The sequence below is a fragment of the Falco punctatus genome (genome assembly GCF_963210335.1).
Source record: "Falco punctatus genome assembly, chromosome: 16".
NCBI lineage: Eukaryota > Metazoa > Chordata > Aves > Falconiformes > Falconidae > Falco > Falco punctatus.
In genome coordinates, this window is record NC_137596.1 from 3,900,551 (window position 1) to 3,923,702 (window position 23,152).

Below are 23,152 nucleotides of genomic sequence, written 5' to 3' on the forward strand. Positions count from 1 at the left end.
AAGAAACGCTCTGGAAGTTAAAGTGTTTATTGATGTGTTTAAACTTTGTACATTCCCCACAGACCACACTAAGGAGTTTGCAGGTAAATCTGTGCATAGTGGGAAGAGACACGGAAGGGGGAAGAAAAAAATAAAGTCACAGGAAAAATAGAAAAAATACACCACAGGTTACCAGAACCTCCAGATTTAAAAAAGCCGTGAGCATTAACACCAACTATACAAGCATTACAAAGACATGATGGTGAGTGGAACAATACCCCTTTTGTTCTTCTGGGGGGCCTATGCATCCAAATTCCCTTAAAGCCGGCAGTATCCCTTTCCCAACTCATCCCTCTCTTCCCTCCCCAGTTCAAGCGAGCTCCGCGCTCACCAGCCACCAAGGTACTGATTATTGCAGTGATTTGTCATTTCTGGGCAACCACCCAAAGCCGTGCCTGTGGCCCTACATCACCGAAAAAGAGATGCAAAGGCTCAAAAATCTGCCTCTCTTAACTACTTACCACGTTGGTGAGGCAGGAGAGCTGGGGAAAATTAGAAAGTAGTAGTAGCAAGAGGGGGCTGTTAATGCCAGGTGAGTACTGAAGGAAACCGGTTCAGAACGGAAGAATTAAATTCAATACCAGGAATTTCCAACTCTAGAGCAGAACTGAATCTGGAAGGGGAATGTGCAGACCCCAGTATGCACAAACCATGTTCTAACATTCCACTAGAATAACTATAAACAGAGATGCTAGAAGCCTTTTAACTCCTTGCCTCCAGGGAGTCTTGATTCCTAGAGCCCAAACTGCTAAGCAGCAGGGTGCACACCACTGGCATATGAGGATGGGTTTTTTTCTTTTTTTTTTTTTTTTTTTTTCCCCTCTTTTTTTTTTTTTCTCTTTTTCTTTTTTTTTCTCATTATAAGGACTTTTGTTAGTTACCATTCCCAATTGCTTCCTTGCTTATGCTGTCACAGATCCTATCCCTAAATTAATCTCTTTGCAACTCCCAGCGAAATTCACTTAATTAAAAAAAAAAAAAAAAAAAAAGAAAAAAAGGAAAAAAAGAATACTGCTTTATATATAAAAGCCAAAATGACTGAAGAGCCACAACTGTCTCCTTTTTACAAGGTGGGCTGGTACAAATGACCCTCAATATACAGGTGGTCTATCAGAAATAAAAATCAACATTTCCCATTTTATATATATAGAGCTTGTATCAGACAACAGTACAACAGAACTGGTATTTTTCAGATTATTTAAAAAAAAAAACCTACATCTCAGTCAAATATCTGCAATAGATCCATTTTTCCCATTTAAGGAGATTTATATATCATATTGTTATATTATCATTTCTTCACCCATTTAAAAGAATGGAAATTGCAACTCTACAGTAGTAATTATAGTCTTAATGATCCAGGAGTTCTGAATGTAAGATGAAGTCCTCTCGAAGCAACTGTTGGTCAGTAGTTGATCCAAACCGCTGGACCACTTTGGCCCTCCGCCCTGCGCCTCTTCCCCGTCAGGGCTGTCGTATCTTCATCTCTTCTATATCTGCATCTGCTCCAGGTATTTGTAAGTGGGGTTCTCATAGCCATGGTTTTGCATCTTGCTCAGATGCCGCTCTTCTGGGGTAAGCATCGGGTCAACCTTTAGAAAGACCAGACCGTTACTGGTCAATGGAGGTACTCTGGCCTTGTTTCACAGTAACAAGTGCCAACAGACAAACACTGGACAGATACCGTGGCAAGCAGTAAACAGGGAAAAAAAGGTAAGCCACAAAAAATAGTTTGCTTAACAGAGTTCCTCACCTGGGTGCTAACGCCTCCTGCCCGCCCCTGCCTCTTTGGGGACGTTCTCCACAAATCTCTAATTAAAGTTCACTAACGTTATAAATTTGGGACCTGCTTCTCTCATGACAGAGGTCGCTCTGCTTTCCCGCATCGGTCGGGCAAAGGGGAAGAGCAGCTTTCTCTGGACTCCACTGAGTCATCATTAGAAATGTGCGTGTTGGGAGCACAAGGAAGAAGGAGGAACCGCTCTTCAGCGTTCAGCCGACCGCACGGCCCTAACGGTTGTTATATTACTCAGGAGGACAAACTGCTGAAGACTGACTGACTGACTCCCCCGCTAAGGATACCGCCTGAAAAGCTCATTCTCTGCTAAATCCTGCCCTGAGCCAGACAGGGAAGCCTAACTGAATTCCTGGTGATAAGCAAATACAACTGCGAAGTGACAGGTCCCAGCACGTCACGCCAATGATCGATGCCTGCATACTAATAAACCAGGAATGAAGATGGCAGCATCTGCAGAGTTAAGTCCCACCTAGCTAAGAGCAGAGCCACTGATGGCTTGGCAGCTACTGCCATCTTCACCCCCTACACACACCATGTGATTCGATGCTGACTATTTTCATCCTCTGTTATGGAGCAGGAGTTGTTTCTCACCTCCACAATTCCATGGCTGATGGTCCCATACTGCCTCTTCCTCAGCATCACCAAGCTGATGACTATAACAGTAGCTATGGCAACAGCAATCACCAACAGACCAATAAGGGCGCTGCTGCTGAAACTGAAGTCATCGCGAAGGGAGTTGTCATTATCCTGGAGGGAAGAAAACAACGGAGCAGGTAGAGGAAGAGCGATGCGGGAGATGCGCTGCGAAATGCAAACCTAAAAGGTGGCCACCACTAAGGTCTTCAGCCATCTGTGGTATCGAGACGTGACTGATTACACTTAGCGTAAGTATTTCACCTCCAAGTCTTTCACCAAAGGGTAACAAACACAAAATTCTTTTCCCTACTTAGGCATTCTGGACAGGCACCGACCCCACACCGCTTTCCTAAACTGCAAAACACCTCTGCAACGGAAGAGCGCGGGTAGAATCTAACGCGTGTTTTCTGTTTACATCTTTATGCAGAGAGGCCCTGACACGTTGCGCTCCCCAGGACCTCCCAGAGCAGCGTCAAGGCACCAACCCCCCAATTCAGTAACAGACAGGAACCGAATGCCAGCTTTAGGACTTTGCTGATCACCAGACTCAGTAGCCACATACGTACCGGCTCGTCCACCAGCCCACCAACACGCTCCGCATTGAAAATCATTTCCTTCACATCAAGGGTTTCATCAATTACCTGAAAACAGTCACAAAAGCGTTTTATGAAAGGAGCCATACAAAACAGGTGGGAGAAGGAATACGAAGAACGACAGGAGACCTTTAACAAATGCTAGCAAAGCCTCAGAACCACCCACCATCTCTCCCCTGCTCTCAACAGCGTGGGATGTTCTCTGACTTTGAAAGCCATCTGAGTTAGTACCACAACCATTTGGATGTCGAGCCTACCTCGAACTAAAGACCCAAGTGACACCCTAGGCCCTAGCCTCGGACACAGCATTTCTGGCATGTAAGATCCAACCTGTGGCTTTAAAACAGTTTTGAAAGGAAACTCTCAGAAGTCCACTTTTTTTTAAAAAAAAACGAACAGGGAACTGAGGCAAGGCGGCTGCCACTACAACCTAGTGAATTATTTACACCGTAGGCAAAGCTAATACCTGCTGGGTCACCTTTGGAAGAAGGCAAGGCCCTTCTGGCTACAAAAAATAGGTGGGGAGACAGATGGAACACACCAGCATTCGCCGTGTTCAGCTGGCAAGCTACCTTGCTAAAATAAAGGTGTATCAAAGGGGTCTCCACTTGGGAATGCAGTTGCTAAATCAGACAGCTCTCCAGCTCAGGCCGCCGAAGATCTAGCTCTCCCTCCTTCCCTCACCCTCCCACCCTTCTGATGCTCATCAGTATTAAGAGCCTACAACAGTCAGAAAACTGACTCCCCCACACCATATGGATAATGAATACACCGACATTCCGTAAGCAGGAATGAGACACGGAAATAAGCCACTGCTGTTAATTAGTGTCCACAGCGGGCTTTGCTTTACAACGTAAAGGTGGAGAGCTCACCACATTTTCATCCACTTTGTTCTTGCTGTTAATCACTTTTTCTTCCGCACCAATCAGCCCATCCAACTCCGTCATGCCAGAACCTGCACCAAAAGAGCAAGGCAGGGACCGTCAGCCAGCCCTCAGCAACGTTTAGGAAGGGTTACTACTCTTTGTAGAGCTGCCACGGCTAGCGTGTTTAACCGCACAGACCGCTGGTTATTAATCTGTCTTCATGCTGTTGTGTCAGAAGGGGAGCTCGTAAGCTACGCTACAGCGACAAGTGATCGGGGGCAGGGGGGGTCTGTTAATGAGGGGAAATGAGGTGGCAATGAGAGGAGCAGACAAGACTCACCAAAACCGGGCTGAGTGTAAATCCAGAAATACCATACTGTTAAGCGCTGCTGTTAGAAGGTCCAAGGCAACGTGTAATGCAAATTGTGAGCGCACAGTTCCTTTCTGCAAATGTCACCCCGGGTCACCAGCACCTCAGCGTGACCCCCACGACAGAACCGGCACGCGGGGAACGCTTTCAGCCGCACGGTCAGCATCACCCATTCTGCCGAAAGCAAGCGCATCAGCAAGTGCCTCGGGAATGAGAATTTCAAGGTCACCCAGCGTGGCTCTGTAATGAGCTGCTGTCCCGTATCTGGCACGAGCCCAGAAACAATAAATCCCAGGGCAAGGGAGGAGCAAAGAACTACGCTCGCCTTTGTACCACATCACTCATTTCTAAGCTGAAACTACCATAGGCTCAAGAGAAGAATATCAATTCACAGAAGGCGGCTGCTCTGCATAAACTGTTTTGAGTTGAAGCGTTTATAAATAGATCAGATCAATAAGAGAAGAGTCTGATGCAAGATGCTCAGACCTAACACAACAGAGCCAGTCAGGAGAACGCCAGCTTTCCATTAGCAGCAGGGACAGCATAACGCCCTTCACAACACCTATGCCTCCCGAACGCGAGAGCAGGGGGACAGCAAAGCCCCAAACCGACAGCGGGGTCTCTCCAACGAGGAGCACAAGGCGGGGGAAATAGTACTACAGCGCTTAACACTTTGCCGGTGACTGCACACACCTCTCTGCAAGCTGCTGAGCTTGCAGGTTGCCTAAGACATTATATGCCAACGGCTGCTGAAATTGGCAGCACGTTCTTCGACGAGATGCAAGGAGAGGCTATAGCTGGCTCCAAGGCAAGTTTTTTACAGTGACAAGCTTTTACTGCCTGAAAATGCCAAGGAAACTAACGTTTCACTCCAGCTCCTCCCAAAAGAAGCATCTTGGGTTTTAGTGCATCCCCTTTTCCTGTACGGTTCTTTGGAGACAGTAATCATATTCCAGGCACGGCCAAGACTGCCAGCCTGACTTCTCACGGCTGCCGAAGCAGGTCATGTTATTGTGAAAGTCAATGATTGGGATTTTCTGGAGAGCCTAGCCACAAATGGTTTTTAGAGAACTACCGTGTCAGCTTTTGGCCTATGGCTGCTTTATTCGATTCTCAGGAGCTAACGTAGCATACTCTCCAGGGCTGGGAGTTCAGCTGCTGCACTGAGCTTTGCTACTTATCACAGAGTGCTGTACCAAATAACAGACCCAGTTCTATGTAGCTCAAAGGCACGCTTCAGTTTATATACTTCCCAGAGGAAAAAAACTACACACATACACAAAAAATCCTCCCGAACTTCCTAGCAGCCCTCATGAAGTTCAAGGAAAAGGGAAGGGAGGGAGCAAGTGCAGGATATAAGCTTTGTCTCCAAGTCACCAGCCACTCTTCCATTTAGCCAAAAGGGGAGAACCAGCTTATATTTACTGCCTGTAAGCCAACAAAGCAGTTGTCCAATTAAAACCAAACCAAAATCAAACCAAATGCTGTCCCAATTCTTTCCAGAGCAGCCAGTACGCTGAATTAGCTGTACGCTCTTCCACAAGAGGGATGAAGGTGACTTGCATTAGCAGAGAAACACCGATAGTGAGAATCATTTCAATCTATCCGATCTTCACCACGTTACAAAACTATTTGTGTTCATATTGAATGGTTATTAGCAAAATGCTCTCCTTTGAGATTCCACACGATGTGTTTGGAACCAAAGGCACAAGATTAAAATGCCAGCTTTACTCCCCACCCACAGCACTTGCTCCGCAGGTCTGCTCTCTCACTTTCAGAATTAGCCTTCCATTTCTACTTTGGGAACTGGATCTGCAGTAGCAGGTCACCCAGGCCCAATTTTTATCTGAGACCATATCATTAACAAAGAAGTTAATTTAATGCCAGTATTTCCATGTCGCTCTAGAAGCCCAGGCAGCCCCTTTTTAGCCAGGCACTGAGTTACTGCAGAGTTAATAATGACCTAAAGGAGAACTGGACAATCACACAGGCTTTGCTAGTATGGAGTGATGCTACGTGTGAAAAGGTGATGCCGAGGAGACCACAGCCACAAAGACAAAATCTCCTAATTTATCTGTCCCAGACTAGCTACACTCCGTAATATCTGCGAGGACATTTAGCCGGGAAACACAGCCCCCGTCCGCTGCGGTGCTCTCGTTCCTAGTTTAGGGCAGTGAGGACAGATCCCACAGCAGGCAGAAGAGCCTCTAGACTATTCACCATCAGCACCACGAGGTTTATTTTGAGGAGCGTCGAACGTGAGTACGCGTGGAGAGATGCAAAGGACCACACAGCTGCAGACAGACTGCCAGCCCCCATTTCTTGAGGTCGAAGCTACTCCGTGCACCCTCAGACACCACGCCAGCCCATCAGGGAGGAACACACACAATCAACTAGATGCTCAGACTAGATCGTTTCTTCAACACTAGGTCTAAACAAGCAAAATCAGAAGTTACTGAACTAAATGAGAGCAGGGAAATGAAAATCAAGGTGAGTGTGAAACTAAAATGAAGCTATCAAACACACTGAGAAGGTAGGAGAGTGATCAAAAGCACTGTGAGGGAGCAGCTTAGAACCAACCTTTTTTCATTGGATGGTACAAATCCGGCTGAGGATCTAGCAGGAGGGAAAACAAAAACAAAAATAGCAGAGAAAGGAGATTAAGAGAGAAAGGAAAAAAGGCTTGCGCATGATTTCTGACTCAGACCCTGGGAAAAGCTTTTAGTCTACAGCTTTCTTTAAGCTCAGACTCTGTTCAAGCATTTTTAAAATTAATACACACACACACACACACACACCAGCTGTCAACACCCAATGATACCAAAAAATATGGATATATATTTTTTTAAAAATAAAGAGAATTCCTGCATCCCTTCAGCAGGTCACAGCACAAAGCCTTAACATCTCACATGAGAGCGTTTTGGTTAAAGACTGAAAATTAATTCCAGAGTCAAGCCACACAGCAAAAATTTAACGCTCCCTGTAAGATGGAGAGAGATAAAACAATTTTGCAAAGAGAAGAATTGGGGAAGTCAAGACAGCAGCCCAGTGCAAATTACCGGCTGCACCACCTCTTTCCAGCGTACTGAGGGATACTGCTGGGGTGATGGCTTTACTCTTAGATCACCCAAAGGGACGGAGCTTTACGTTCCACTGCGCTGAGCCTACGGGCTAAAGAAAAGCGCCTCTGTTGTGTAAAGCCGGTGAACCCAATTTTCAGTTCCACATACCTTCGCTTTCAGGCAAGGCTGGGAAGGTTTTCACCTGGAACGGACGGAAAGGTTTGCCCTCCAGGGGAATTTCTTCACTCTCCTCAGAGCTCACTCTGACATCCACCTGGGATTCAGAAATGGAGGATGTGAACTGATCCATATCTGCACGCTGCTCCTGAAGCAGCTCATCTGAAAGGAGTAAGAGGAAATATTACACAAACTGCATGAAGCCTGGCAGGGACAGAAAGGGGCAGATGGCTTGAACCTAGCTGAGGCAGGGCTGCAGGGGAACACTGCTCAGGGCTGCCAGGTTATCTTATCTTGCATGCTCTGAAGTCTCATCTTGAATTCTCAGTAAAGGCGTTGGCTAGAAATAGGTACAAATAAGGGCCAAGAGGTTTGATGTGGCAAGAGGTTTTGGCAAGATGGGATTAAATGATAAAGCGGGAAAGCATCTGCTTATTTTTAAGGATCTTTTTCACCTCCCCCTGAGAGACAGCTTCACTACTCAGAATACTGATGACTTTTTTTAAAGGGACAGTGGAAGTTCTTAAGAACAAACTCTTCAACTGGCTACATTGCAAAACCCCAAGACTATCTGCGCTGCTGTACCCAAGCACTTGTCGTTGAGGACATCCCCTCCAAGGAGCTAGCAAACCCTCTGGAACCCACTTCACTCGATATAAAAGCTTGTGCTCCAACACGGTGGCATGGGAGCTGGCACACAGAGACACTCACCAATCTCATCTTGGATTTCTTCAGCCACATATGGCACCTTGTAGAGGAGAGACAAGCTTTGATTCATCCGCTCCTCGATCACACGGAGATGTGTCATCACCTGCGAATGTACAAGAGTGTGTGACTGCTACCAGTACTTCCCTCGTTTAATAAAATGTCTACTCCTGCTGGATCTGCCGTGATAGACAACAGAATGGGACATGGGTCCACCTCGTCCAGTTCTCTGACCGATGCTCTCCAACATATCGCGCTTCACTGGAACTGGCCATTTGTACATGGCGCTCTCAGTATTTTGGGAAAGGCTGGGGGCGAGAGAGAGGATTCAGCTGACTCGTGCTGTATCCAGCTCTCCACGGGAAACACTGAAGCTGGTATTTCCCATTTGCCAGATACGGTCATAATTCATTTCCTGCAGCAGCTACAAGCAAGTGCTTTATTAAACGGATTATCATTCCTGACTACTAGAAAAGGTACACGCAAAGGGAGGGAACACCATTATTTATCAACTCTGGTTTTGGAACAAAGGTGCCTTTCAGAGCGAGGGTGGCATTACATTTGTCTTACACCCACTACACCCACTCACTGGCAACAGCATTCTCCCTTCGCTTCAGAAATAATTTCAAACTCGATGCAACCTCAGATCGCCCTTCCCTAGCGGATTAAATTCACCGGTGAAGTGAAGCCTGACCTGAAGAGGGTGCTGCATAATCAGGGATCACGCAGACCCAGAAAAACATTTACACAGATGGCCAAATATTGAAAAAAGCTAAGGAGTTTGAATGGACCTGTTTTACAGCCTGACGTGTACCTGACCTTTAAGAGCACGGATGAAAGCAATTTAATTTCACATGTGGCAGCTTGTCAATCAAAGGAATCGATTGACGAGCTTGAAGTGCATCTGAAAACTAAAGGGAATGGAAATTGAACTGTACCACCCACATCCCTCGCATGTCAATTTGTTGACACTGCAGCCTTCAGAATGAATTAAGGACTGTTTAGGTTTTAGCTTAAGAATACAGTTCACACACTCCCTCCTGGGCTTTGGCAGCATCAGAACAAAGGGTCAGGGTAGACTGTGCTTGATATGCTAAGCCGTCTCTGAAAATGCTATCACATATTCCACATGGCAAGCCAGACATCAGCTTGTAAACACCACAGTTGTGACGGCTCTTCCTGAGGATGCGCAGCTTAACAAGAATCATAGAAAGCACTGGCAGAAAGACAGGAGTTGAAGGTACAACTGCTAGCACGCAGAACCACCACGAAATCCATGCGACCAGGCACTTCCAAGCATGAGGTTTGCTTCTGGAAAATCACTGCAGCACTACTCTGCACCCTCACCAGAGGCGACTGTAACAGACCCCAGTCCCTGTCTGACTCAAACCATGGTATTTCCATCTACTGGTTATACACAGCCAAGAAATAAAGCATTTATTCTTGGTGCCTATTTCTTTTTTTAATTGTTGATCTAACAATTATGATCAAGTTGCTTGGCAAAGGTTACGTATTACGCTTTGGAAACAAGGCAGCAACTGTAGAGGCACAAGAGAATTCCCACAAACCCGAAATGGAGGCATCGTGAAGAACCAGCCTAAAGCAAGGAACATAGAGAAGACGAGGTCCTGGAAGAAGCGAGGAAGTCTGATCCAAGGATCACAGAATCCCCAGCAAATAACTTCACGGGTGTCGGACAAAAGGAAACACAAAAATGATCCCAAACTACTTCTAAACCTCTAGACTCATCATTCTGACCAACAGTGACTCATGTATAAACCAGAGCTCCAATTTTTAACGCTAAGTACCAAGGAGAATGGTACAGACAGTTATCTGGTCACAGGCAATACGCACACAGAACGGGAGACCCCTGCGCACGTACAAGAAGTTGCTATGGCACCCAGCAAACGAGTGCAAGGACTCGATGCATGGCTTGTAGAGTCTCCGACAGCCAGGACTGGGTAACAATGCCTCCCTTGATAGAAACATACTTATACCTGAGATTTCATCTGTGCAGCCTTTTCTGGGTCAACTGCCAGGACGTGCTGGTAATGGCGGATGGTGTGCAGACGGTCCTTGTTCTCAGCACGAACATAGCGCTTCAGAGCTTGCAGGATGCGGTGAGGCTGCGGGGTTTGAGAGGGGAAAGAGTTCAAGTCCATTTGAAACAAATAAAATTCACAGCTGAAGTTCAGCACTTCAGAAGTGAGCCTGCTTTGTTACTGGCCAGATCAATCGCTGCGTTAACCTCTTAGATACCTTCTTTTTAAATTAAGGTTGTTTGACTCACAACACTGTGCCTTAGGAATGCTAAACAAAGCGGAGGGGTGTTTTTAAGCAGGCAGAGAGTGAGTCAATTAGGACACCCACTGCTAGGTCTGCAGCACAAACTGCTGTGATGGAGAAAGCTTTACTGGGAACCTATTCCCAGCTTCTGCCCCAGCACGTCACAGGGAGTCTTCTCACGAGCCATTCCCACCTTCCACCCTGCCCAGTGCTACCCTACTGTAAAAATCCGTTGCAAAAATCCCTTGCAGAGAAACCCACCCGCGGTGGGTCAGCCTGGAGGGCAGCCAGGTAGTTCTCCAGAGCAATGCGACGGCGATCATTCAGCATGGCTTCCACACGAGCCAGGTGAGTTTCCACAAGCTGCTGCTTCTCACTTGCTGCTTCTTTCTCCAGAGATTTCACCATCGCCTGGAAGTGCTAGAACAAAGAAAGTACTCTGCATGAAATGCGCTGTATGCATCAGAGTCACCTATTCTCACTCACATATCTCCTCAGAACAAATGCAGCCTGTCACACTGCATGTCCTAGGCATTTACAGTAGGAGAGAAGGGCACTGAGAAGTGTTGACACAGATTTTATCTTTGCAAATTCCACAGCGACAATTTGCCTTCCAAACTTCCTTCACAAGCCATTTTAAAGGTCTGAAGAGGGTAAATGGCCTGGCAGATAAATCACCCTGGGGTTAGGAGATCCAGACCAACACAGTATTAATTCTTCCGCTCAACCCTGCAATATGGAAAGAGGATTGATCCCTTCAGCCCAGAGCCACTAATCTGAATTTGCAGAAGTTTACCATGGTATTGCATAGGGGACTTTCATCGGCGCGCCTTTGTATCAAATCTCTGTACATTCTATTAGAAAGGTCATAACCTACATCTCCAAGAGAACCAGAGAAGACCATTCAGCGTTATTACGTTTCAACAGAGATGATGACAAACTCTTTTGGACTCGCACATATTTCCAAACAGTGGCTTACATTAGAAAAATGTAGAGAGAAAACTGTTCCAGGACAAAATCCAACCCAGGCTTAAAAGCTGGAGTCATTCACTTAGCTGTACATCGGTTTGAGGGACCTTCATATAGTTGTCTCTGTCAGAAGAGCCTGCCCCTAAACAATCCCATACTGAGAATATCCCTGATTAACTCCACAGTCTAACTGAACTCTCCTCATAAGGCAGAAGATTGGCATTTTGGCAGCAAACCAGTTTTATCTGCTGTCTAAGTGGTTTTCACAACGTCTGCCCAAAGAGGAACTGTGTGTCCAGAGTCAGGGCCAATCTGAACTGGGCTGCAAGGCCACTGGTTAGCGCAAAACAGGCCAAAGGTCTGCAGTTACCATTTGGCTCTGCTGTCGCTATGCTTGAGGGGTGAGATCTCTTCCTACTACTGGGTTTAGGAAAGGACCTGGCCCAGTATCGGATCATCTCCAGCTTTAAGAACAAAGCACGCGCTTGAATCAAATCTCCTCTAAAAAGGCAGCTGTTGACAGAACAGGAAAGCTGTTCTTTCATCTCAGTCATCTTTTGGCTTGGAATATTACAATCTTTCATTTAGTTTACTGGGAAGAAGGCAGCCAAGCACCAGTAACTTTCCTCTTTAGGTCCTTCAACTCGTACCTGAATGAGAGTCTGCCTTTCTGCCTTGGGGAGATTTACAGCTTGGTGTTCTGCTTCCTCCCATTCCTTTTTCACCTGGACAAGAAAAGGACAGAACACGTCAACACAAGACAAATTTACATCTAATTTTTGCAAGCCCGTCTGCCTTCACAGGCAGATCCTCGCACAGCCTGTCTACAATTTGAAGGCACAACAGACCTGCTGTAGGGTTTAAACCTAGCACTTAAGCCCTCTGAGCAGCAAGCCAAGTGTCCCCAGGGATTCCTCCCTCCCAACACTCCAAAGAAATGAAATCTAATTGCCAAGAGCGTGGTCTTGTTGCAAGAAACACACAGAAGGCTGGCGACTGGAAAGGAAGTCAGTGCACCATCAATTTGTCCACAGAAACACGGGCAGCAGCCACACAGCGCGGCACAAAAGGCTAAAGCTAGATGCTCACCCGGTCCATGCGGTTGTGGTGTCGGACCTCCAGCTGCTCCTTCGCCTTCTGGAAGCGGGCATGTTCGTTATCATCAGCAGGGGTTTCGAAGTAGACATCCACATCATCAGTTGGCACTGCAAAGAGAGGGTAAGGATAAGCGGAGGTTCGGAAACCTGTGGTCGCGGATTGCAAAGGGCAGGTAAGGAGAGGAACCTCCACGCCTGCATAATTAACAATCTGGCAGGCTGAGCCTGCTGAACAGCCACCTACCAAGAGTCCATTTTGGTATCTTTGAGCTGCCAATTTACTGCACAACATCAGTTAGTTACATCATCCCCAAAACACAGTAATGCACTGCGGCAACCAGCACCTGTTCGGTCTCCTCATTAGTTCTGAGATGAGCACTATTTGGCTCCAGCAGCAGAATTACTTGAATCGCAGAATAAAGAACTGGTTTTCTCTTCCCTTTCACATTGGCTTTGGATAGCTTAAATGACATTTTGTGCATTAGCTGTTCACTGACAAGCCGGCTCCAGACATCATTAATATGATTAGGGAGCTTGACAATAAAACTGCACAAAATGCTGCCCAATATTTTAAACTTCAAACCTACCTTCCCTACCAGATGTACCATGCAGGACTACCAAGCAGCGATATAAGACAAGACAGCAACAGAAGGGCGCTCAGTGTGACAAACTGACTCATCCAATGAGCTGGACAGTTTGTATCTTTAAGACATTCAGATTCGACAAGGGGAGAAATAACATTTCAGAACTGATTTTTTTCCAAGCACCTGCAAAATCCGCAACAGGGGCTCTGTACTCCATACACCGCAGTTCAGGGAACATTGAACCAAGTTTCTGTGCTACAGTTTTAGAAGCTACACATCCCAGAGCCCTTTCTGAAACAATCTAGGGCAAGGAGGATGCACTCTGTCATTGCCCTTCAGCAAAGGGAGAGCAGAAAGGGAACGTTAAGGCAACCTTTCAACCATGAGTGATTTGGGTGGGAAGACCTCTCAGAGGCCACTGAAAGACAGCACGCTTCAGAAAAAAAAATTTACCTGGCGCTTCAGAATGAATACAGGGCGAGAGTTTAGCACACACCTGAATCCACCAACCCTCGCCCTAAGTAGGGAAGGAGGAATGAAGATGGGGAAAGGATTACTGCATGAAATAACGGCAACATACAATACAGGCGTTACTCTTGTGTGCAAGGGGCAACGTCCAACCAGTACTGTATTCTGGGCCTGCTGATGGCATTTCTGAACCAGGCTTGGGACACAGAGAACTCTCTTTCCAGCCCCAAATCCCCCTGTAAGAGGACAAACTTTTGAACAAAAAGCTCCTGACATCCGCATCTTTTATTTCCCCACTTCAGTTAGATCAGCCCAACCTAAAGCACTTGCATGAAGCCCATTTTGTAAACAGGATTATGGCTGCATAGTCAGACTGCCAAGCCCCAGATAACACAAAAAGCCTTTCAAAAGGCTTTAATGGTAGCTGAAGTGGAAGTGCTGGAGTTCAACAATAAGATTAATAAGGAGGTTAAAATGTTTTTGGTAGTTTTATCATCTGACATAAAAGCCAGTTGAAATTGGTGCCAAAAACCTCAAGCTCTCAAAAACACAGGGATTGAATCATGATTCATATTTCAAACCCAGCTGAAAGCGGCAATCTGAATTCTATACTACTTCTCTGATAATTGCCCCAAACTAAAATAGCAAGAAAATGCCTACTGCCAGGAGAAGGGTGAGTAGCAGCTGACTTTTCAGGACCGACTGGTCAAACATATGCACGGTAACACGACTGGGGAAGAGCAAGTCTTTCTTCCATGTATTTGGGAACAAACCCACATACGCAAACAGGCAAGCTATGTGTTTTCCCAGGCGGTTAGAGACAGCCCCCGGTCCCTGCTACAGGTCTGGAAGAGGATAACTACACCCTTAGCAAGAGCTGCAAGCCAACGGTGAGCACAGACAGCATACGCCGAGAGCCACTTTCCCCAGGAAAGTTCCCCCTGAAGACCTAGAGAAGCGGAGACAAGAGGAGACTGCTGCAAAAGGACAGACAGAACTGCTGCAGACACCAGAACCAAAAGGAGAAGCTACACACGTACCCTCTCTTCACCTAGGCAAGGAGGACGAGACACCAAACGCCAGACAGACAGTGGCTAGCTGCAAAAGGGCCAGCGGGAGGGCAGGACTTACTCATCTTTTTACACACAGCCATACAATACTCCTCTGACTCAAAATTGTTCCTGTTGCCTCCGCAGCCTCCATATATAAAGCGAATGCATTTTCTCTTGTTAGGATCGAAGTACCAACGAGGCATCACAGCCCGGCAGGGCCCTGTCATCGCCTCCTGCGAGCAGACAGCTGTGTGGAGACGGGTTAGAACATAAGCTAGTGAGGAGCACAGGCCTTGCAGAGCAACTTACACAACGCAGCGGCGGCGGCTCTAGTTCTTCTTCTAGGGCACCAGCGCTGGCCTCAGCATCGCTACTTCACCAGCCAATGGGCTTTTGTCAGTTTGGGGGGGGGGGGGGGGGTTATTACATTGCAAAAGCACTGGTCACAAGGCTTGCCAGCGCTATTCACAGAGACTGAATATTCACGTGGTGTTCTGGAGCAAACGTGCAGCAGCGGGCTACCTGAGCAGTTGCCTCAACACAGAGCTCTCATCTGCAAGAGCCCTTTCTCCTTAGCTAGAGGCTGAAGCAGCAAGGATCTACTTTGCTGATGCCACAGCGCTATGCCTCGGGTGCCCCAGTGGTAGAGCCTCTGCTGTGTAAAACCAACATGATGCAAAGAAAGCCCATTAGTGCTGCTTAAAGCGTTCAAAGATGTCCTGCTCTCTGCACTCGGCCTGGATAGACGCTTCCCATCTTAAAGGTGAGGTACAAAAGCAAGTGAAAAGGCAGGCTAAGCAAGAAGAACATGATCGCCATGGCAATCTCAGCCGCTAGGTTTTTAAGTTTTGAAACATCGGTACACCAAATATTGAAACTGCAGGCAGCCACGGTTGTGGCCTGCTTCACAATAAGTGGGCAATACAAGCAGCTGCCTTATTCCGAGGCAAGAGAACACATACAGTGTATAGGGTAGCAACTGTTCGTGGTACTGCAGGGAAGAAAAGACTGCATACCCCCAAAACAGACACCCCAGTCACATTGTTCCCAGTCTGATTCAATACCTGCAGTCCTGGAACAGTCCCGTACATATATGAGCTAAGCCTTGTTTCAGCAAGTAAAAAATTATCTGCAGCATGCTGGCATTTTACCAAAAAGATGCAAGTACTGCTGGCAATGATTCAGTGATCTGTAGCTAATTGAATTTCATTCCCTCTCCCCTCCTCTGCAGACACTTCTACATGCAAAGTACAGGACATCACATAACGCTGAGCCACCGCACCATCAGCGGATGCCCTCCACAATGGCACCTACCGCTTAACAAAAGCTACCGCAAGCATAGTATATATTACTATTGCAGAAAAGATGTATAACTCACATAATAACGTTGGGCCAACCGTGCCGGCTGACTTTATTTCATGAAAGAGAAGTGTTTACGCAAAGGCAGCGCTAAGTATGTTCCTCACTCTGAAATGGTCGGATGGCACCTTCACGCCACCTCTGCAGAGTACAGCCCACCACTTTTAGCTTCCTTTTTGTACGCTGGTATAAAACACCAAATCCAAGATAACCACCCCAAGCCAGGATTTTAAATTCCTAGCGTACCCCAAATGCTTCCTTAAGGTCTTCCAAAATTAGCCTATGCAGATACGGCTTTCCTGACTCAACACCGCACCTTCACGGAGGCTCTCGTTCAACATGCCAAACACCGGGCTTTCTGCCAGCAGAACTGCTGTTTATCTGGAAGCATACGGCCCATGCTCTACAGAGTTAATTTCAACACTTGAAACACAAGCATCATCAGCTCTCCTCTGTTTGCTAACTTATCTGGCAAATAAAACTTCCAAGTGGCATTTATTGACTTGATCTAAACCCCATCGCCAACCGACAGGCAACAAGAATACTCTCCAGGAAGCAAGCAAGGTCTGTAGGCTAGAATGTGTCTTACATTTCATATCGCTGCTGACTTCTTTTTCGGAAACAGCCTTATCATTGCTAGGCTCTGTGGGGGTCTCTTCGTTGTAATCATCAGCTTTGTAGCTATCATAATAGTAATCACGGTCTTCCACCACGTCCTCCTCCTCTTCCCCTTCATCGTCTTCATCCTCATCTTCCTCCACAGCTGTTCCTGTGAAGTCTTCTACACCTGCCTCTGTGGGGAACTCACTGAAGGGATAACAGTTAAGTTAGGGGGTAAAGTTAAGGTTAATCACATTGCAGCCAACCTTTGATGTACCAGAATAATGATTCTTTCTTCACCTGCTCTAGAAACACAAGCTGTGGGGAAAATAAACGTACCAACTACTGATCAGCCCATCAACCAGCGCAATGGGACTTCCCTTGTTACAGCCACACCTGCTACTGCAGGCAGAGCTTCTCCGTGGCTGTGGCTTAATGGGGTTTCCTTGCGTTTTCTCATCAGCTTCTTTTCAGGAAGTGAAAGTCTGTCATTGGGGGAGCTTCCTACTGTAGCAATCAGACAGTCTTTTTGACTAAGGATGAAGGGAGGGGAGCTGTTTGGCTCCTCCGGTAAGAGGAGCACTGCAAAGTCATCTGTCCTTCTGCAAGGCTTTCTCAGGCTCAGGACAGCCCTTTGGGAAATTCAAAAGCACAGGAATTCTCCTCTCAGTCTTCTCACCACACGGGAATTGCTGCGTGAAATATTCACGAACAGCAATTGCACGTACAGAGCTGTTAACATCTATGCCAGTAAGAAACCCACCTTTTATAAAGGTCATAGTCTTCATCCTCGTCTTCGTCCTCCTCTTCTTTGGACACAGCCTCATCCACAACCTTTGCCTGAGGACAACACACGTATTCTGTTCCATGGAACTGGTCTACTCCACAGGGCAGCAGCATGCCGTAACGGTGCAGGATCATCCCTTCTGTCAGACAGGCCTGAAAGAGGAGCCCACTCACGTCAGTTTAGCACCCTGCTCTTGCTTTGGATAAAGCTGAAATTGGTCTAGCACACATCCCAAGAACACTACCAATGGTCTAAATTCTACAGCAAAAAGACAACAGTGACATAAGACCCAAGTCTGAACATCAAAGGAAAATGGATTTGAAACTTGTAGCTTAAGTGAAACCTCCGGGTGGTTCTCAGACTCAGAGCCATGCAGTGCTTCCTGGTGTTAACGTATCAAAAGAAAATGGATTTGAAACCTGTAGCTTAAGCAAAACCCCCAGAAAAGTCTCAGATTCAGAGCCATCCAGTGCTTCCTCGTATTAACATATCAAACACCCCTCAGCCCCTAACAACTCCTGATTTGTCAGCCTGGCTACTCTGTCCAGGAAAAATAACTATAGACATTTTGTGCCAACTCAATGGAGAGAGCACTTGAAAGAAACAGAACTGGTGTTTGCTTTCCTGGGCTGGCCGTTTCATTAAACTTTATCTATTAAACTTTACACTGGAGTAAGTGAGTAATCGCTCAAATGGACTTTGCGTCAAGATTATTTTAACATGCTGTAGATGAAAATCAACCAGAAAATTCAAGAAAAAGCCAAATGCAAACTGTAATCAGGCATTATGCCTATACACTTCTCTTAAACTAAGGGAATACATGGCTTTGTGGCGCCCCAGAAAATTATGAAGAAAGGCTTTATTATGTACCTCGGAATCCTTCTGTGCTTTGCTTTGTTACAGCACAGATGTAAAATAAAAGCCAAGTATTTCTGGAAAAGTGCTGCAACTATCTTGAAAGCCAGTGATGTTTAAATCTGCTAGACATTAACAAGTTTATCCTCAATTAAAAGGTGATTCCTCTAGCACAGCTTTATTTAGATGTGTTTTTGCTCTCAGGATTTTAGAGAAGTAGGAAGTTGTAACTGGTGCATCCTTGAGCTCACCTTTACTAGCACCATTACAACTAATCACTGTGTTGCTGTTTCTGTAATTGCAGTTTCTACAAAATGGAAAACATGTACATTTCATCACGATCTTGTTTTCACTTCCTCCAGGTCGAATGGGCGTGCAGAGTATTTGCAACATTTTTGCTACTCCGATTAAAAAAAAAAAAGAAGAAAAAAAAAAGAAAAAACCCACAACACAAAAAACCCCCCACAGGCTAGATTTATTCTGAGAAGATAATCCATCTCTTATGTAAAACCTCCACTAATCAGTCACAATGAAACTCAGGCTGCCCCCAAGCAAACATTCCCAACCAAATCCCCAGCAGCACCAGCAGGTACACAAATGCAAAACATGCAAGGGAAGTAGCGAGCATCCCATGACCTGTAGATCTCCACCCTGGAAAGAAGGATGAGCCACTGGACTGAAACATCCCAGAGACCTCATTTCAATTCCTAGCTCCATCCTAGGGTATGATTTTGGGCAAGCTACTTAGGACAGCTTTCCACAAGTGAAGAATAATTCAGCTAGCTACACAGGTTTTTTAAGTCACTTGACTACTTTTAATTATCTTTTTTTTTCCCATTTGCTCTCTGCCTCAACCTGTATGGATAAATGCTGTATTGCTCCGACACTACACAGCCAAATGGACGGATCCAGAATACAGATTCCTGCCACAGCAGCTCAATTACCTCTTTCGCCACAGTGTGCCAGTGCTGATGGCTTTCACACACATCCATCCACTCCTTATGGAAGAATTGGCACTTCTCTGGAACCAGCAAGACATCGCTTACAAACTCACCCACTGAAAAAAAAACCAAAATGTCCACAGTTCACACATGTCCGACTTCCAACAGAAAACAAAGCCAATATCAGAACTCCCCCAAAGTACACTTTCGTTGCAACTGCCTTAAAGTTTTGATATATTTTTAACAGGGACAGGTCAGATCAGCAGCTATCCCTGGCGAATTAACAGAAAAAGAGAGCCTCAGTTTCCAAGGTAAAAACAATGCGAACCCTAAGGCTGAACTGAAAGCAAAGTTTACAGCCCTTGTTAATAAATAGTTGTTCATGGAACAGACAGGATTGACTGAAGAGATTTCACTCAAATCTCTGAGAAGATTGCATCTGCATAAGGAAGTTTTCAAACCATCTAATCACCAATTTCTAAATGAGTTGCATCGTACCAAAGTTAGTTCATGCTGTCTGGTGCCGTAACAGCCTGGAGATTTTTATATGCCACCAGCATTATCTATGTTTTCAGTATCTGGGTATCTGAGCAAGTCGTGTTTGGTTTTGTTTTGTTTTGTTTCCAGATGGTTTAATTCAGGATCAACTGCAGCACATTCCCTGACTGGGACAGTCCTAACCAAAACACAGAGAGCTGGAAAAATAAAAACTATACAGCCCAAAAACCAGAGTACAATCACAGTCAGCAAATACACTGCATTCCACCATTCAGACAGCCACCACCTCACCAGCATGATGAAGTTTTGGCACAATCTTAAACCCAGACTCTTTGCTTTTGAGGAAGGTCAGAGAGAGAAAGAGAGAACTGGTGTGCTCTATGGACTCTGTAATAGTTGGATTTAAAAACTATTTAGCCTGAATTTCCACCACAACTCGGTTTGGCACCACATATGAAACAAGTATCAGAACCGTATCAGTGTTACTTTCTGTTCTTAGCCCAGAAGTCCTACCAAACACTGCCACTGGAACCCAAAACGTGAAATTTTCCCAAAGTTGAGATTTTTCTTTCTTTCTTGCAGATTTAAATGTCACATCCAGCAATTTTAAAAAAGCAGAGTCCAAGTGTTTCAAAGCAACACCTTGCACACATGACCGGCAGCTTTAGGAATCATTTATTAACATTGGAGAAAAGGGTTTTAAATCAAAGGCCTTCTCTCACAGTCTTCAGGGAGTAGAATTATTTGTCCAACTAACCTTCAACACCACCTTTTCAACAGAAATTTTAACGTTTTGGGCAAGCATTCTCTTTTTCAGCCCCCCAGGATTGACACCAAAGGCTCACGGACACATCTCCTATGCATTATACACAAGCTGAGTTTACAGACAGATTATCTGATGACAACTGCAAGATAATGAAATCAAGTAGCATTCATCATCCTTTTTCAATTTGTTTTTCTGTTAGTTAAATTTTAAACTAGTAAGACACAACAGGCCAGTGAGAATTTTGAGATGAAAGGTTTAAATGCTTCTGATAAGCAAGCTAAAACTGACCAGAGTTTAAAATGAAGAGACAGTGTTTCTGGGGAAGGCAGAGGGATCAAACTGATCGGATACAATAATCATTAACAAAGAGCAGCCGTTAAGCAGCTACTTTGAAAAACACCGAGTCTTAGCCCCGTCGCCTAAGACACATGGAAGATTCTCTCAGTTCACATCGGAACTGGAAAACCCTTACACGCTACACATTGATGGACACCTTCCCCATTCACGGCCACTGGTGTCAAAAAAGAAAAATCCTCAGCCTTTCCAGCTCGGAGGAGGTCTGAGAGGGGTTTCCATGCCACCTAGCAGCCAGAACTGTCAGCAGTTTGTCTTTTCACACCTCGCCAGGCTCGGCCCTGCTCCCATCATCCTATTGTTACCTTTATTTTACAGTTCAGTGAGAGTGCTAATGGGTTCTCCTCTTCTCCCCTCTTTACTTTTGAAATACAAAAGAGCTTTCATCGCTGGGGGGGGGAGGAGGCAGGAGAAAGGTAAACACTGCACACAGCAAGAGCCAACCTCAGGAGAGTCTGTGCATTAATGTAGCACAGAAGACACAAGCTGGAACAGGAACAAAAAAAACCACAGTTTGACTGTAACCAAAAAGTCACAGGCACCCGAGAGAAACACACCCTCCATTTACAACCAGCGATCTGAGCACTGCTGTAGAGGAGAAGGTATTTTATACACACATGGGCTACCGACTTGCAACTCAAATCTGAAATCCAAAGCTTGGGCCGTACAAGTCAAGAACACTGTGAAAGACACTAATTAAAACTTTGACAGACAGTTTAACGCTTATCAAATTTCAGGGCGCTGTCACTAAAATCAGCTTATTTTGCAGCTGGAGAATAGGCTTGGGGGAGGATTACTTCTAAAAGAGATGACCCTTATGAAACCAGAGATCTGGCTTTCATCCTTATTTCCATTAAAAGTTCTCAGTAGAATGGGTTTGGTTGCTTCTCAAACCTGAATTTTCACATCTATAAAGGCAAATATCTTTCTCCCAGGACGTGTCCACATCAAATTCCATTTTTTATGAAGTGCTTTACGACGACCTAGTGGAAGCTGTTCATACAGGACAAAGCACCCATACAGTTCTGCAGTTTCACCTGCGTTCTCCTACATCAAACCACGTGCTAACCTGAGATACGAATACAAGTTATGAACACTGGTTCCTGCCGAATGCTCCCAGCAATCAAAACTCTCCAAGATCGCACAAGACTTCGTACAAAAGAAGTCTTTCCCAGCGGATAACTGAGAAGAGATCCAGCCAGCTGAGACTAAGCTTACTACTAAGAACGCATGCAGTGCAGCGCAGCGTCAGGCACAACCTACGGGTCAAAAGCACAAGATAAACATGTTGCCTGCTTCAAGAGGGTGGATAGATTCTGGAAAGCACCATGAAACCCATCACCGTTTCTCTCTTATTCTTTCACAATTCAAAGTGGGGACATGGGATACAGCTGCAAGAAGCAGGGCCTCTTTGAACTAGCAAAGTTTAAATATAGTCATTGAAACAGAATAGAGATCTCTTGCCAAGACCAAAGCAGGAAGCCTAAACACACTGAGCATTCGAGTCTCCAAGGCAACAAAATATTAAAGCTCCACAAAAATAGGATCACAGTATTAAATCCCAATGTCTTTGTGATACTCAAATACAATAGCCTTCAGGTTTTTATGGCAGTTGCAGAGAGAATGGGGATTTCTTTTTCGCGCCAGGCACCATTATTCCACCACAGCTGTTATCAAGCTGTTGATCTGTTTGAGAAAGGCAGAGTTCCATCTTGTGGAAATAAAAATGTTTAAGCAGAAGCTGGATGCAGAAATGGCAAGCTGATCTAAGTGAAGCCTTATAAACTCTGTTGTTCCCCCTGTGAGAAGCCAGGAGGCAATTCTTTGCTCCTCCCACAAGAATGCACAAACACATCATACCACACACTCACCCAGGCACTTGTAGGGCACGACAATGTGAGTGTGGTCCTTGCACTGTTTCTTCCCCCTCTTGCACCAGCTGTCGATGCTGACAGGTTGGTTGGCTTCCACAACGTTCGTAACCTGAAGGTCTGGGTACATCTGTTTAACAAGACGCACAGGGAGGTTTCTCTCCAGAAAGGACAAAGAACATGCAAAGTGGCTCCTAACCAGGAGCAGTGAGGCTGGTGCTCTACATAAAAACAAGTTCAAATTTGCACATTGACACAGATTCTCCTCTGGGCCAAGCTTACAACAGCTGGAGACATAAAGCTGCCAGCTGTTTGTCACACTGGGCTTGAGAAATGGAACTGGTCATCACTTTGTGGCAGGAGAAAGCCAGGTCAGGGCAAGAGCCTTCACTGGCACTAAGCTGAGGTGTCTGGCTTTGCAC

The 23,152-nt window shown here is 45.7% G+C and overlaps 1 protein-coding gene across 6 annotated transcripts in view; it reads right to left on the bottom strand.

Moving 5' to 3' along the window:
* Positions 1-11: 11 nt before the first annotated feature.
* The window catches only part of APLP2 (amyloid beta precursor like protein 2), a 47,650-nt gene continuing 24,509 nt past the window's right edge, over positions 12-23,152 (bottom strand). The window contains exons 3-18 of one of the 6 annotated variants that reach the window (XM_080366656.1): positions 22,731-22,860; positions 19,245-19,357; positions 17,422-17,597; positions 16,648-16,865; positions 14,779-14,946; positions 12,588-12,703; positions 12,149-12,223; positions 10,791-10,949; positions 10,241-10,369; positions 8,250-8,349; positions 7,530-7,700; positions 6,880-6,915; positions 3,939-4,018; positions 3,037-3,111; positions 2,426-2,581; positions 12-1,628 (exon numbers count right to left, since the gene is read on the bottom strand). In XM_080366656.1, the coding sequence (XP_080222782.1) occupies positions 1,527-1,628; positions 2,426-2,581; positions 3,037-3,111; positions 3,939-4,018; positions 6,880-6,915; positions 7,530-7,700; positions 8,250-8,349; positions 10,241-10,369; positions 10,791-10,949; positions 12,149-12,223; positions 12,588-12,703; positions 14,779-14,946; positions 16,648-16,865; positions 17,422-17,597; positions 19,245-19,357; positions 22,731-22,860 (2,004 nt within the window). In that variant the 3' untranslated portion in view covers positions 12-1,526. Of the gene's footprint in view, positions 1,629-2,425; positions 2,582-3,036; positions 3,112-3,935; positions 4,019-6,879; positions 6,916-7,529; positions 7,701-8,249; positions 8,350-10,240; positions 10,370-10,790; positions 10,950-12,148; positions 12,224-12,587; positions 12,704-14,778; positions 14,947-16,647; positions 16,866-17,421; positions 17,598-19,244; positions 19,358-22,730; positions 22,861-23,152 lie in introns of all 6 variants that reach the window. The other 5 variants (XM_080366655.1, XM_080366659.1, XM_080366658.1 and 2 more) reach the window with 5 other exon arrangements.